At 41.5% G+C, this 14,602-nt stretch overlaps 1 protein-coding gene across 1 annotated transcript in view; it reads left to right on the top strand.

Annotated features, from left to right (window-relative positions):
* The first annotated feature begins 1,022 nt into the window (after window positions 1-1,022).
* ZNF292 (zinc finger protein 292) overlaps window positions 1,023-14,602 on the top strand; it is a 54,853-nt gene continuing 41,273 nt past the window's right edge. The window contains exon 1 of the mRNA XM_066547353.1: window positions 1,023-1,184. Coding sequence (XP_066403450.1) covers window positions 1,023-1,184 — 162 coding nt within the window. The remainder of the gene's footprint in view (window positions 1,185-14,602) is intronic.

Raw genomic sequence — 14,602 nt, 5'->3', positions numbered from 1 at the left:
GAAGACTTCAAAACACGTATCCATGCCAATTCAGTGTCCATCAGATCCATGTTTCCCTTCTCACCAGAATCAATGCCTCAGGCCCATCTCCAGTACTTCCAACACCTGTGACAGACAAAGGAGTCTCCTCAGCTAATTCAGTAGATGCAGGGAAGGACAATGTCCATGACTGGAGCTTTGTACTATTGTGAGTACATCACCAGCGTGTGAGACGGTGTTTGGCCCAGCATGCAAGGGCAACAAAGCCCTCCAGAACCTCCAGATCTCAACTGCTTCATCTGAAAAGCCAAGCTGTACTTCCCATTTCCAATTACAAAAGCAGGATGATCCAGGCGTGAAGACAACTCAGTGGCATCCTTGAGGCTAACACACTTCCTGCAGAGGGAGAAAGGTGAGGTAAACAACAAGCCACAAAACCTAGGTGGTGTGGACCATGGCCCGTCCAACAGTGACTCGCGCTATATGGTGCTCTCAGGTGCAGGGAGGAAGGATCGGATGTGACCCTTAATGCCAGAGTCTAGTTGACGTCATGGTGTTCAGTCATAGGTTGGATTCGATGATCTGAGAGGTCTTTTCCAACCTAATTGATTCTGCGATTCTGAACTCGAGGGTCAGCGGCCAAACCGGACCGATGGAACCCTCCCTCACCGCCCCCGAGGCCGCCGCCATTTGCGGCCGCTTTGCCGCCAAAACGCGTCGCCGCGCGGGCGGGGGAGGGCCCCGTCACGTGGCCGCGCGGGGGCGCGCCCTGGCGCGCGTGGCGTGGCGTCACGTGAGGCGCGGAGGCCCCGCCCCCTCCCCGGCCCCAGTCCTTTGCGCCGCGGGGGGACGGCGGGCGGTGCGCGCGCGCGCGCGCCGCGCGCTCCCGCGCGTCTCCATCTCCTCCGCACGTGACCCCCCGTCCCTGGAACGTGGCATTGTGTAATCACGTGACCCGGAGCGGAGCGGGGGGAGCTGGGGGAGGCAGGCAGGGAGGAAAGGGGGGCGGGGGGGCTGCGTACGCGACGGAGCGGGGTGCGAAGATGGCGGACGAGGAGGCCGAGCGGGAGAGCGGCGGCCCGGGCGGCGACCTCCTGGAGCTGCGGCGCCTGCGGGAGCGGCTGCTGGAGCTGGAGACGGGGCTGCGGGAGAGCCGCGAGCCGGCCGTGCAGGCGGCCACCGAGTACTGCAAGCAGCTCTGCCAGGTCAGGCCGCCTCTTCCCTTTTCCCTTCCCTTCCTCCGTGCCCTGCCCCCGCCCGCTCCCTCCCCTCCCCGGCGGGGTGTGTGTGTGTGAGAGAGCTTGGCCAGGCCGGAGCGCGGGCGCCGGGCGGGACCAGCGCCGCCCCCGCCGCGGGGAACCCGCAGCCGGCGGCCCGGTGCTGCGGCCGGTGCGGGAGGGGGGAGCGGGGACTCGGTGCTCGGGACCCGGCCGAGCGATCGATGCCGCTGCCGCCGCTTGTTGTGGGCTGAGGCGGAGTGGCCCCTGCGCCCGCTGCCGTTCCGGCCCGGCCCGTAATCCCCATCCCCCGCTTCGCCTCCCCCCGCCCCGGTTCTCGCGGTCTCCAGGCCCCTTTGTTGTGCTCTGCGGCTCGGCTTATCGAAGGGCCCTTTGTTCCTGGCGGTGGCGGACCGGGGGCCCCCCCGTCCCCGTGGCTCCGACACCCCTCCTCCCTTGGGGGCGAAGGGAGGGAGGCGGCGGCCGGGAGGTGGGGGCTCCGCCGCTCCTCCGAGGGGCCGGGCAGGAGCTGGAGTCCGTCCCGCGTCCCTCGGCGCCGGGCTCCTGCTCTATGTCCCCTTCCTCCCCCCGCTCCCTTCCCGATCTCGTACACGGGAGGGATAGTGGAGTTTCTGCCATGCTGGGAAGGTGAGGGTCGTGGTGGACTATACAGGGTCGCTGGTGGTGGTGGTGGTGGTGGTGGCAGGTCTCCCCGTGTTCTTGCCCTATCAAGGGAGCGCAATCCCACCTCGGGCGAGGGCTCCCGAGCCGGCACGGTTTGAAGCACCATTGTGTGTAATTATTCAGCCGTCGGAAAAAGGCCCGTTTAACGGAGCTTGGGCTTGTCCTGAGGCAGGGCTTGTTTGCAGGTGTTTCTTCTGAGCTGGTGAACCTGCTGAGTATTTGTTCCTAAACAAACTTTGTGGTACTAGCTCCACGGACTGCTAAAAAAGCAGACCATTTTAGTCATATCTATGTCTATACATGGCCTTGATTTCTCTTAGATATCCTTTCTTGGATAGCATTGGGTGCATCCCAGTGTATAAAACAAGTTCTCAAATATTTTAGCCACAGAAACCGTTACTTGTGTAGCTTTACTTTGTTTAATAGTCTGGCTGATACAAGTGATAGTGTTTGTTTACACATTACTGTCACCCATTCATGGATGGTCAGGCAAATTATTAAAAGGTGGAATGGGTAAGAGTGAATTCATATGGTTAGTTTGAAATGTGTTTTATTTATGATTTTGTATCTGGTTTGTTAAGGAGTTGATTCTTGGTGGCCATTGTAGCATGCTAATTTCGCATCTGTCGCTTCTGGATTAAACTGGGCTCTACTTCCTACTAACCAGGAAGATTTGCTACTAAATATTTTAAGCATCGTTTTATTTTATTTTGTATATACAGTATGCATATGTCAGGTTCGTTTTCCTCTGGTCAAAATTTATCATGTTGTGCCTGGTTAGAATGTCCATGTTGATGCACAGAAACATTGGATTAAGCACAGAGAGATTGGTTTATGTTGGTTCAGATCAGTGTGTTCTTAGTCTATTTTATCTTTGTGTCTACTTTCTTAACTTCTTACACTGAGAGGTGGAAATCTGCCTTTCCTGGCTCCGTCTCGACTTGTGAATGAACTGTTCATTGAACTGAAGTAGTGTTGGGTGGGTGGGAATGAAGACACCATCCTTGACATGTACGGAGTAGATTACTGATGTCTAAAGCAGATTTATCAGTGAAGAGTGGTTGTGTGTTCTTAGCAGGTGGCTTCTAGAGTTGATTGATTGATTTCAAGTTTAACAAGTATGAATATTCTTCTCATTACTTTAATGACTGTTACAAAAGTCCATTGTAAAGCTCAAGGTTACTACGTTTTTTAACCATGCACCTTTTCAAAACAAGTCTCACTGAGCAGATCAGTTGTGTAGAAACTGACATAGAAATCATGCTGTTTTGAAACGAGTTACTGTTCCTTCCATACCAAGATTTATAGTACGGCTGTATCTGTTTTTGCTGGCTGAAGGCTGATGTGTAACCCTGAGGACTGAGACATGCCATTCAATGTTTAAAGATCTTGCTTTTCAAATTTTGAACAGAGGACTAAACAGATGCTTAATGTATTAAAAAGTGTTGTTATGCAAGCATTTTTGTACTGGTTCAGCAGGCGTTTTTAAATCTGTTCACCTGTGCTTGTGGTGCCTGAATACTTATCCAGCCTCTTCTGCAGTTTTAATCCTTTATTTGGGCTAACACAAAATAGTATTCGTGATTCAGAGAGTAGGCTTAGCTACTTAGCTTGCACTGCATGACACGAGTTGCAGAAAAACCATGTAATATAAAAGCCAGCTCAAAAATCTCTTCCAAATAACAGTTTAAAGGTATCTGCCGTGCTTTCTAGAATCAAGTCTTTGAAAATATATGCATGAAAGAAGGATTTGGTCAAATATATGAAACTCAGAGTTGTTATTTATTATATATATATATATAAATTGAATATATATCATTTATATCTTGGGTCTAGAAGCTCAGTAATGAAGAAATATTTTAGTATTTCTCTCAGTATGATTTCACATGATTTTTTTTTCCTTCTTAGTTCCTACTCATGTAATAACTGCACAGATCTTGGTCTGGTGTCCTTGTTTTGTTTTGCCAGGTGGTCATTCTGGAGCCCAGCAACCACCTAGCTTGTTGCCATGAATTAACTTTTATTTTTTTTAATGAAGTGGGTAACAGTGTTCAAGAAATAAGCTTAATGTCCAACTGATGAAAGCTGAAGAATGTGCAGTAAAGCGTGGAAAGATCCTTAGGTTCAAAGGCAAATAAAGGATTTAAGTATTCTGTTCTTATTAAATGAAGTGGGAGCTGTATAGCCAAGTCCTTTATCTGGTTTTGAAATACCTCAGTTTGAAATACTTTATTGTTTATAACCCAACAGTGTAGAATAACTATTAAAACCACAGAAAAACAAGACCCTTGTACCTTGACAGAAAATGTTATAGACCTGTTCTCTTGTAAGAATAAAGTTTACTTTGATGTATTTCATATGCAGCATTTCATTAGCTATAAATATGTTTGTGTGTTGCTGCTGATTGCTCTGTGAAATGGTGCAATTATTCTTAAATTTGAAGGGGATTATAGACTGGGCCTTAATCCTGTACTAGATCTGTGTGATTGTAGTTCTGTTCTCCATTGTCAGCCTGCAATAGAGAGCATTATTTTAATTGTTATCAAGTGGAATTCACATCCATGTGGGTCCATGTAAAATGATTTTTTAATTGTGATTTGTGCTCTTCCATTGCAATTCGATAATGAGCAAATCCTTGAGAAACAATTATGTTTTCACAAACTATATGAGTGCAGACTATGGCAGACAAAACAAGTGTCTTCAGTTGTAGTGACTAAAAATTACAAGTGTAAATTTTGCAAGAATTCAGAATGATCTGAAGAAGATTGCTGTTCTTGTCACCATGTGGTGACTGATTAGATTATTTTCAGACTTGGCTCTTAAAGGTGACCAGTTGTTTATATTCAGTTGGAGGAGACCAAAATGTGTGTCCAGGTTTTTGTGCTTGAGAGCTGGGTGAATGTGCTGCCAGTGGGTATATCAGAGCTCCTCACTATGGGCTGTGTTCCCTTCCAGTTGTCACTACACAGTCTGCCCCTTTTTTAAAAGTTTATTTTGTATAAATAAAAACAGATTGCAGACTGGTAACAAATTTTCTGTTGTCACCAGGTGTTTGTGAAATCTTTGTGGTGCTTCTACCTCTTCTGACTGTTTTTCTGTAGTTGACATGTTTTGAGTCTTCCCTCCTTTGTTATTTTGACACTTCATTTCTTTCCTGAATCTGCTTCTAAGGGTTGGGTTTTTTCTCTCCTGCTGTACTTTGTGGTACAAATTCTCCAAAAGTGTAAAACAGTTTGGTTTGTTCTACTAATGTACAAGTTGTGAGCATAAAGTGGCCTGTATTATAAGCATAAGATACAATTTGGATGGTTGTGTGGCCTTTCCTCAAAACTTTGAATGCATTTTTGGTTCATTTCTTGATTGTCTTGTCATGTCTGCCTGCTATGAAAAAGATGTGTTAAAATGCGTTAAAAGTGTGCTTAGCTGTTAGTAGACACATTAATATCCTTCTAGTGTTGGCAGTTTACCCAGTAGTAACCTTGAATATTCTTAACACTAGTTGCAGAAAAGGTGTAATGATGACAGGAAAATGGGGGGGGGGGGGGTAATGAAAATTTGTGGGCGTTTTAAAAGATGCCCCAAAACTTCTTATAAAGAAAAATTGTTTTTAACTGCTCTGCCTGTACAGTTTGTTCCTACTGTTTTAAGCTGATTTTTACTGTGTGTCGAGGTTCTAGTGAAGTATTGGGACCTTAAGGTCTTACCCTGTTTTTGGGTGTGCTGTCATACTAGAGTAGATCTTGGTAATATTTGGGGATATATCATCTAAGACGTCCCTCCTAAAAGCAGACCTGCATGTCTCTACATAAAAACCTTTTTATTATTATTATTTTTACATATTTGTAATCACTGTATAGTACAGGTTTCTGCTAATTATTTGTTTCTATTGGAGGTTAGGCTTATGTTTTCTCTTACAAATTCTCCTGTTAATCTTACTAGAATTGACATTCAGTTTTTATACCTCACAGACTTGACAGCTTTCTGTTGCTGTCACCCTCTTCAACTGTCATTGTCTTCCTCACTTTTAATCTCTGTATTCTCAACTTCCTCTTCAGACACAAGATGACAGAAATAATCTTCAGTTCTATCCATAAAATTTGAAATAAAGAATTTCTTAAACCTTTTACCTAGATGTTCTGGATTTATCCAAACCTAGAGTCTGTCTTAGTCTGACAAGGAAGTGTTTCAGTAGGCTGCTTTATTTTTTCCTGCAGGAGTTAGAGTATGATCCCTTGCCAGGAGTAATTCTGTGTCCAAAGACTTCAAGAGCCTTTGAAGGATGTTTTTTGCTATTTCATTGAACACCTGCAGTTGTGATGTGACCATAAGATTAGTGCTCACTGATGGTGAGAAACACCACCAGCAAAACATCAGGTGCCTTTTTAATATAAGTAAGAAGACATTTCCTGTTTTGTTAATATCCTACCTGATTTCTTACTCCAGACAACTTTAATCAAACTCTTTGCTGAGTGGATAGGTAGATATCCATCTTAGATTTTGTTTAGCTCAACAGACATAATACAGGCACAAACTGATGGAATGTAATTGTTAGTAAGTTGATATTTTTTGAGCTTTCATTTCAATTATGCCCTGTCTAATCAAGTCTGTGTCTCTTCTTTTGGGTATGCATGGATTCCATAGCTTCCACTTTGAGTAGAAAGTGTTTTCTGTTGAGTCCAGTGAGGGATTTTTACACTGAGGTAACACTTAAAAGTTTCCGTTACGATGTTTCTGTCTTTTTTCATTTCCTATTTCCTATTCCTATTCCATTTTTTTCACTTTCTATGTTTTTGTAAATACATTACCACAAGTGCAAGATTCCCATTATAACTTCCAGTACCTTTGATTTTACTTTCATACCTGTGACCTCCAGATGTTCTGGTATTCAGGGAGAGATGTACAGCTGCCAGAAATAGCAAGGAATCTGCTAAAATATAGTACATCACACAGATCCCCAAATGCATGAAGAGAAACACCTGCCACCTCTGTGTCATCATGCAGACTTTCAGCTGCCTCAGGCATTTTTGTGCTACTTCATCACTGTGAGACCTGACATGTCAAACAGTCACGTTATCTCTTTGGATGGATAGAAGCAAAACCCCCTGATTTTCTTTTTTTTTTTTTTTTTCTCTTTTTTTCAAGCTAAACTACATGAAGTTTTAGGGAAATTGTCTTGCTTTCAAATAAAACAGTAAGTGTACCTATCCAGTTAAAATGTGCGTAATAAATTTTTAGAAGAAAGCATCCTTGCTGTTTAGGGTAAATCTGATGAGTGAGCATAAATGTTCTAATCCTTGTCCTCAAGAATGGCATCAAGCCCCAGCATCATACTAGATTGGAGCTGGTCTTTGTTAGAACTGTTGAGATCTGTACTAGAAGGTTTTGTTATTAGATTTTCCTGTATTGAAATAAGCTGGGTAGACTGTGATTCCAAAGCAGCATTGATTATTGATAGGCCATAGCTACAAATGCTTGTTTAATCTGTTCTCAAAACTATCCATTGAAGAAGATTCAAAAAAAGCTGCATAATACGTGTCAGTTCAGTTTTCTTTGCCTTCAATAATTTCTTCCGGCCACCCTTGCGGTATAACTTAATATCTTCTTGCAGCTTAAGGCTACTGTGATTTATTGTATCCCATGTAGATAATAAAAAGTAGCATATTCTCTTTCTGTTGGAAGCAGCTCCTATATTTTCAATGCTATTTTCAGTTATTTTTTTACTTTTGAGAACAGTTTTTGCAGTTCTTGATGTTATTTTTTTCCTATTTTCCTCTTTCCTTTTTGCTTTGTTGCTATATCTTTGGAACATACAAGATTTTTTTAGTTCTTAATTGCAAGGAAGGTAGTAATTAATAAGAATTTGGTAAGAAGGTGACAGTCTATCTAAGACTTAGGATTTAACTTAAAGCATTTCTCCTTCCAAGTACAAATATTCAAGAGAAAAGTGATAGTTCTCTGAAGCTAACAAATTAAGGCAGTTAAGAACATGACAAAACATAGATGGAGGGATAAAAATTATTAAAACTTCAGCATGTTGACAAAAGCTCATCTTTCCATGTAAGTTCAGCAAATAGATACTTAGTGTTATAGTTACCCTGATGCACATATTTTGCGGAGTTAATTTACTTGATGCTTTTACTGAAGTTGCAGAGAAACCCCTTCTATCAGCAAACCACTATTTCTCTAGGAAACACTTCTAGTGAAAAGTTAATACTCAGAGGGCAAACATTTTTAATTGGTGTCTTTTAAAGGCCTCCATGCATATCCTTGCACAATTATAATACAGTGTGTTTATTTCTATAGTTTTCAAGAGGGAAACTAGCCTGAGGTTCTTAGGCCACCAGCTTCTTTGCAATGATGACGTATAACAATTTGCAAATTTTAGTTTAAATAACAGGTAAACAGTATGGCTTGAAACTGTCTTTTGAGATATCATTTCCCATTTTATCAGGTCTGCGCTTTTTACATTGGTTAACAACTTAATGTGTTACGTTTTAGGAAGTATGCAAGTTTTTTTTTGAGGTATGAAATCTTTTTTTATGTTTATTCTTCCAAATATGCATTAAAGACAACTCCAGGGTATTATTTCTCAGGTCTTTCATCTCTAAGGGTGAAGTACACTGCTTTCATTTGTGAAGAGTTAATCTAATAACACCTTGTACTTGGCAGAGCAAAGACTTTCAGAAGGAAGATATATGTAATGTCAAAAAGGCAGTGTAGCTTTATAAAACTGTTCTCTGAAAGTAGACCTGATCCAGTTGGTAATTGGACCAAATTGCAAAAACGTGTGCCCGTTTTTGGTGAAAATAGTTTGGTCAAATGTCTCTTCCATCTTCTCTTCTGTTACTGTTGTACAGTCTTCTGGTATACAATATTTCTAGCTTTATGATTTCCTGTATGTAGGTAAAGTTAACTAAACATTCATCAGAAAAATAGGAAAATCCTGTGCTAACTAATGTAGCTCTCACTTGGTTATTACTCATTCTGAACCAGTCATACAGTTCTTTGTTCTTATAGGAACTCATGTTATATAGACAACTACCAAAGCTCCATCCATCTTCAAACACTGACTCCTGGTGTTCCTTCTCTCCTAACTGCTGGACAGGTGCATTTACTGCTTTGAGAACCTTAACTCCCTGAAGTAAAATTCTTTAGGATAAAGACCAGTCTTTATTTGTAACTCTCTGTTGTCTTTTGGATGAACAGAGCAGTTTTCATTTGAGCTGGTGTAGCATTCTCAGTGTCCTGTATATATATAAAAAAAAAAAAAAAACAAACAGATTCTGGAAGGATTCCTCTTCTGTTTTTCAGAATGATGGAGAGAATGGGTTCTGTCGAGTAGACAATCTAACAGACCAAATAACTGTTTCGGTGAATTGGTAAAGTACATTCAGTGATCGGGCATTAAATCATTAATAAGGAGTTCCTCAGTCTTGTGATTCATAGAATGTTAAGAGGTTGGAATGAAATTTTAAGATCATCTAGTCCTAACCCCCCCTTGCCATGGGCAGCGACACCTCCTACTAGAACAGGTTGCTCAAGGCCTTATTCAGCCTGGCTTTGAACAGTGCCAGGTTTGTGGCATCCACAGCCTTCCTGGGCAGCCTGTTCCAGTGTTTCATTACCCTCACAGTAAAGAATTTCTTCCTAATACTGAACCTTAACATTCCTGATTTCACTGTGCACCCATTACTTCTTGTGCTATCACTACAGGTCCTGATCATGAGTCTCTCTGGATTCCCTGTAGGCCCCTTCAGATACTGGAAAGTTGCTATGAGGTTTCCACACAACCTTCTCTTCTCCAGGCTGAATGGCCCCAACTTTCTCAGCCTGTGTTCATAGGGAAGGTGCTCCAGTCCTCTTGTTAACTTCATGGCCCTGAACTCTTGCAATTGCTCTAACAATTCCATGTCCTTCTTATGTTGGGAACCCAGAATTGGATGCAGTACTGTAGATGGGGTCCCACAAGAGCAGAATAAAGGGGAAGAATCACCTCCTTTGACCTGCTGGCCATGCTCCTTTTGATGCAGCTCAGGATTCCATCTGGCTTTCTGGTCTGTGTGCTCACCCTGCTGCTCATGCTGTCTTCCTTCAACCATCACACCCAAGTGTTTCTCTGCAGGGCTGCTCCCAGTGACTTCTCTGCCCAGCCTGTCGGTGTGTCTGGGATTGCACTGACTCAGGTGTAGAACCTTGCACCAGTAGCACCTCTTTGAGCTCCATAATGTTTGCACAGCCCTCACCTCCATCCTGTCAGGGTCCCTCTGGGTGGCATCCCTTCCCTCCAGCATGTTGGCTTCACCACACAGCTTGGTGTCATCAGCAAATGTGCTGAAGGAGCGCTTGGTCCCACTCTCCCTGTCACCAGCAAAGGTGTTGAATCAGCCCCAGTACTGACCCCTGAGGGGCACCACTGGTCTCTGTGTGGACAATGAGCCTTTGACCACAACTCTTTGCCTGTGGCCATACAGCCTGTTCTTTATCCGCACTGTGGTCCATCCATCCAATCCATGCCCCTCCAGTTTGGAAACAAGCATGTCAGTGCAGCAGAGCATCAAACACTCCTGAAGTCCAGGTTGCTCTGCCGTGTCCACCAGTGCTGGTCCTGTCATAGAGTGCTTGTTTCAGGAGCCTGTGGTGATATACTGGTTTTTAATACAGGGAGCACAAGGATAGGTACAAGTAGAGAGTAAATGTTCAGAATCACACAAGACACAATCTGAACTTCTTTATTTTTTTTAATTGTTGGAGGGTTGGTCCTATGAAGAGAACTGTAGGGATAAAAAGTAATTTCTGTTTATGAATCTGTAATAGTTAACACGATAAAACTTCATAATCCCCATTCTACAGACTGGGAACTTGCCTAATGTTTTTGGTGAAACTTGTGCAGTGACTGAACCCTGCTTTTGGGTACCCAGTCGGAATTGGTCATCATGTCAGTGTGACAGCAGGAATTCAGAGTTCTGCTCAGGTTTGCCAGCATATTCAGGAGAAAGTATTGCCTTGGCTCCTCTCCTTTCCCACGTGGACACAGTGGCAGTGCTTTGACAACTGGTAAAAGGACACTGGTGGTTATTAGACACAGTGTGGTAGATGTTGCCTTGTTCTTTCACTGGAAATATCAATCAGATGGAAGGGCATCTGCCAATTTGACAGTGCTGAGTAGACAAGTTTAAAATAGCAATTGAGTAGTCTCTCTATTGAGGATGAAGATTATCAATTAAGTTATCATCAGAATTAAAAGGGCAGTGGGAGAAGTTGATAAAGATGGCTAATGCAAAAATGTAATCTAGTTGAACTGTAGAAGTATCATAATGTCTCATTTCACTTGATGAGAGAGCAAGTTTAAGTCACCTATGTTGCAGGAAATGTACTTATTTCCAGATTAGACACAGTTATTTCTGGCTGTCTTCCTATTTTTAATCTGCCCATATGCTAGTCTGATAATTAAAAGAATAGGTAAATTAGATTTCCTGGCAGTGGATGAAAGTTTACTGTAATGAACATCCCGCCACATTCATGAAATGCTTGTTTAATAGCCAACTGCTGAATGCTCTTTTTAAGTAAACAGGCTAAAATGAGTGTTGGGATGACAACATTGAATTGAGACATGATTGAATATCTGAATAGAGAGAAATGCAGCCTAGAACTATAGCAAGTTCACTTATGTTAGGATGCAAGAGAGAAATTTGATACCAATGACCCATTCAGAAAGAGCCTGTTAAATGCAAAATGTTGAAAGATGAAAGGCAAACCTAAAGAATGGTAATTTCTGTTACTGTATGTGACAAAGCATGAGGCTTAATGAAATTATTTACTGGTGTTTTAAATAACTTTATTTGTTCTAAAATAGTTTATGGATGTAACCAGAGGCTCTCCATACATTTTCTAGGTTTTTCTAGGTCTTTTTCTAAAACTAGCTGGGGTTTGAATTCTAAGCAAAATAGTGCCTAAAAGATAATAGGACAAATAGCACCAAGGTAATTTTGCTTTTGCCTCTTTCAGTTTAATAATTAGCGAGCTAAGCACCTTCACTATGTGTTCAGCATGCCCAGATGAAAAACATGCAAATTGTTTGTGCCTTTTAACTTATATTTGGGGAGAGAAATATCTCTCTGTCAATTAAGAGAAGGTTCTGTGTATAGTAATTAACTTTCAGTTGTCTCCCTTTCCTGTGTTTTTTTTTTTTAACTTTCTGGGTGATGGTATATGACATAATTACTTATGAGAGCTGTAGTAGAGCCCCACAAGCTGTTCTTCTATTTCTGCTTCTGTAGTTGCTGAGGTGCTTTTTTTTCAAACCTTCCTCCAACATAGACCTTGTCTTAAAAATATAAATATATTTTCCAACAGCATAGTTACATCTCTTGGTTTTGTATCTGTAAATTGAGGGTAGTGGGTACTTCCCCTCTACATGGTTATATGCATTAGAGAACAAACCTGAGATTTTTTTGTTGTTGTTGCTACGTTATCTGCCTAGTGATATATAAATAATGGATTAGAGGCATGGCTAACTTTTTATGTTTGTGTGCCAAAGAGTTGGGGTGCTAAAGTTCCTAAAAATTGAATTATAATAATAGTTTAAAAAAATCCTCAAGAAGATGATAAAGAAACTTACCCTTAAGATTATGACAGGGATTCTTCCCACAATCTGTCTTAACTCAGTTAGAGATGTACAACCCTAAGAGTTACCGGCAAGGAGTTGTAAGAAGTCATCAAGGTCATTTACACCTTAGGTGGTGTAAATTTGTATAGGGAGAGCAGAGGGGAGTTCAAATACTCACTGCACTCTTGCATTTTCAGAGTCGTTGAAATCTGTTTGGTAATTGCATATTAATGGTAACTAGAGCTGTAGTGAGTTTTATTTTTAAAAAAATCCACAGAAGTGACCTAAGTAGAAGTGGTTATTTGAGGCAAATCTGTTTAGGCAAGAGTTAAAAAGCAGCTAATGGTAATTCTTACTAACTTTCTATGTTTATTCAACTTTCATATTTTCTAATTTTGTGCAATGATAACATAATATGTAGTTACGTTACAAGCTACTGAATATATGTATGAATGTGTAGTGGTGGAACAGACTGAGAAAATGAATCATTCATTGCAGGGTAGTTGGTTAAGTTTACTGGATTTCAAAAGTATTCTAATTCTTTCTAACAAATCAAAATTAGTCAGCAAGTAGTATCAGTTCTTTAACAATTACCTGTTCTCTCTTTGTATTCTGAACTGAACTGTTGTCTCTAAAAAGTCTCCAGGGAGGATAGCTTTCCCTAAGTATGAACAGAGGAATGAGTTTCTGCACGTCTTCATTTTTTGCTGTTTCTGTGAAGCTCCTTTTCCTTTTCTGATGGAGCTTGAACATAAAACCTAGATGTGTATTAATTTTTCCAGTTAATTTTTCCAGTTTCACCACAAAAAAAAGTTCAGTTATAGATCAGTTATTTCTTTGTATTCTGGTTTGATAGGCAAGATTTTAGATTTACTTGATCAGTCTGAGAATAAAAAAAAATTGAGAGGATGATGGGGGGAAAATGTTTATTAAAAAAAGGCTTGTAGATGGATAGAGTTTTGCAACACTTTTACGGATTGCCTATAAAACAGTTCAGGAAACTAGTACTTGAAGGTATTTGAGCTCATGTTTTCTTTGTTTAGATAACACCAAAAAAATCAGTTCTTATTAAGTGATGGGTATCTGCATCACAGAATGCATACCTGTGTATCTGGGTTCTGAAGGTACCAGTAATAAAAACCAGTGCTGCCTTGTAGATGGTACTTCAAATACATGGGTGAGTGGGTGAGCAGAACTTGGGTGGACTATTTTTTTTGCCTGTGGAAAGAGAAACACTGTTATACAGACAAGAGTGTGAAAACATAGCTGCTCATACAGTCTAACAAAACTTGCTTTTAGTGTTCTGAAGTTCTCTCTTCAGTAGATGAATGAGACAGTGGTTGAAAGAACAGTTTTAGAAGTGTGAACCAAAAGAGTGAGTTCCTATATGTTAATACCCTGGATCAGACACAGAGTTTGCTTTGAAAGTGATCTGATCATCCCTGTTAGCACACTTCTTTCTACATTGTGGAACAGCTTTGTAGTGTGGAAATTTTAATGTCTTTTGGATGAAACTAAACCAGAAGCTGTGCTCCAGAAGCAGTTGCAGACAGTCTACTTCAGCTGCTAACGAGTATCCAGTTAATGGAACCAGGTGAATGCCAGTCTGAAATACAACCGCTTGTGATGGGTTCACTGGAGACTTGGGTTCTCAGAACTCTCCTTTCTGCTGTATTATCTACTCCCTGTGCATTGCACTGGGATGATATAGTCATTGTGAGCTTTTTGTGGACCAAAACTTAATTGGGAAACTCAGATTCTGGTTTTGAAATTCATCTCTGAATGAATGTTGACTCGCTGATTCAGTATTTGCTAATCTTGACATGACTTTGCTTTCAGCTGCAGGGTAGGAAAGCCAGTGATGGATGTTAGGATGGGCTTGCAAAGTGTGAAAGCAGCTGGAGTTTTCTATTTGAAGGGAAAGAAAAAAAAACAGCAAAGATTGGAACTGCAGCCTGTCAGTGGAGGAGAGGAGTTGTAATGGGAAAAAAATTTGATAGCTCTGCACCATGCCTGTTGAAATTGAGAGTGAAAACAATTGTTTAAATACAATCTTGCAGTAAGTGATGGAATTAAGAGTCTGGCTTCAGTCCTCTCCTCTGGGCACAACTCAATA

Source organism: Molothrus aeneus, chromosome 3 (assembly GCF_037042795.1).
Source record: "Molothrus aeneus isolate 106 chromosome 3, BPBGC_Maene_1.0, whole genome shotgun sequence".
NCBI lineage: Eukaryota > Metazoa > Chordata > Aves > Passeriformes > Icteridae > Molothrus > Molothrus aeneus.
The sequence above is the reverse complement of the archived record's forward strand: the minus strand, read 5'-3'. Positions and strand labels throughout refer to the sequence as shown.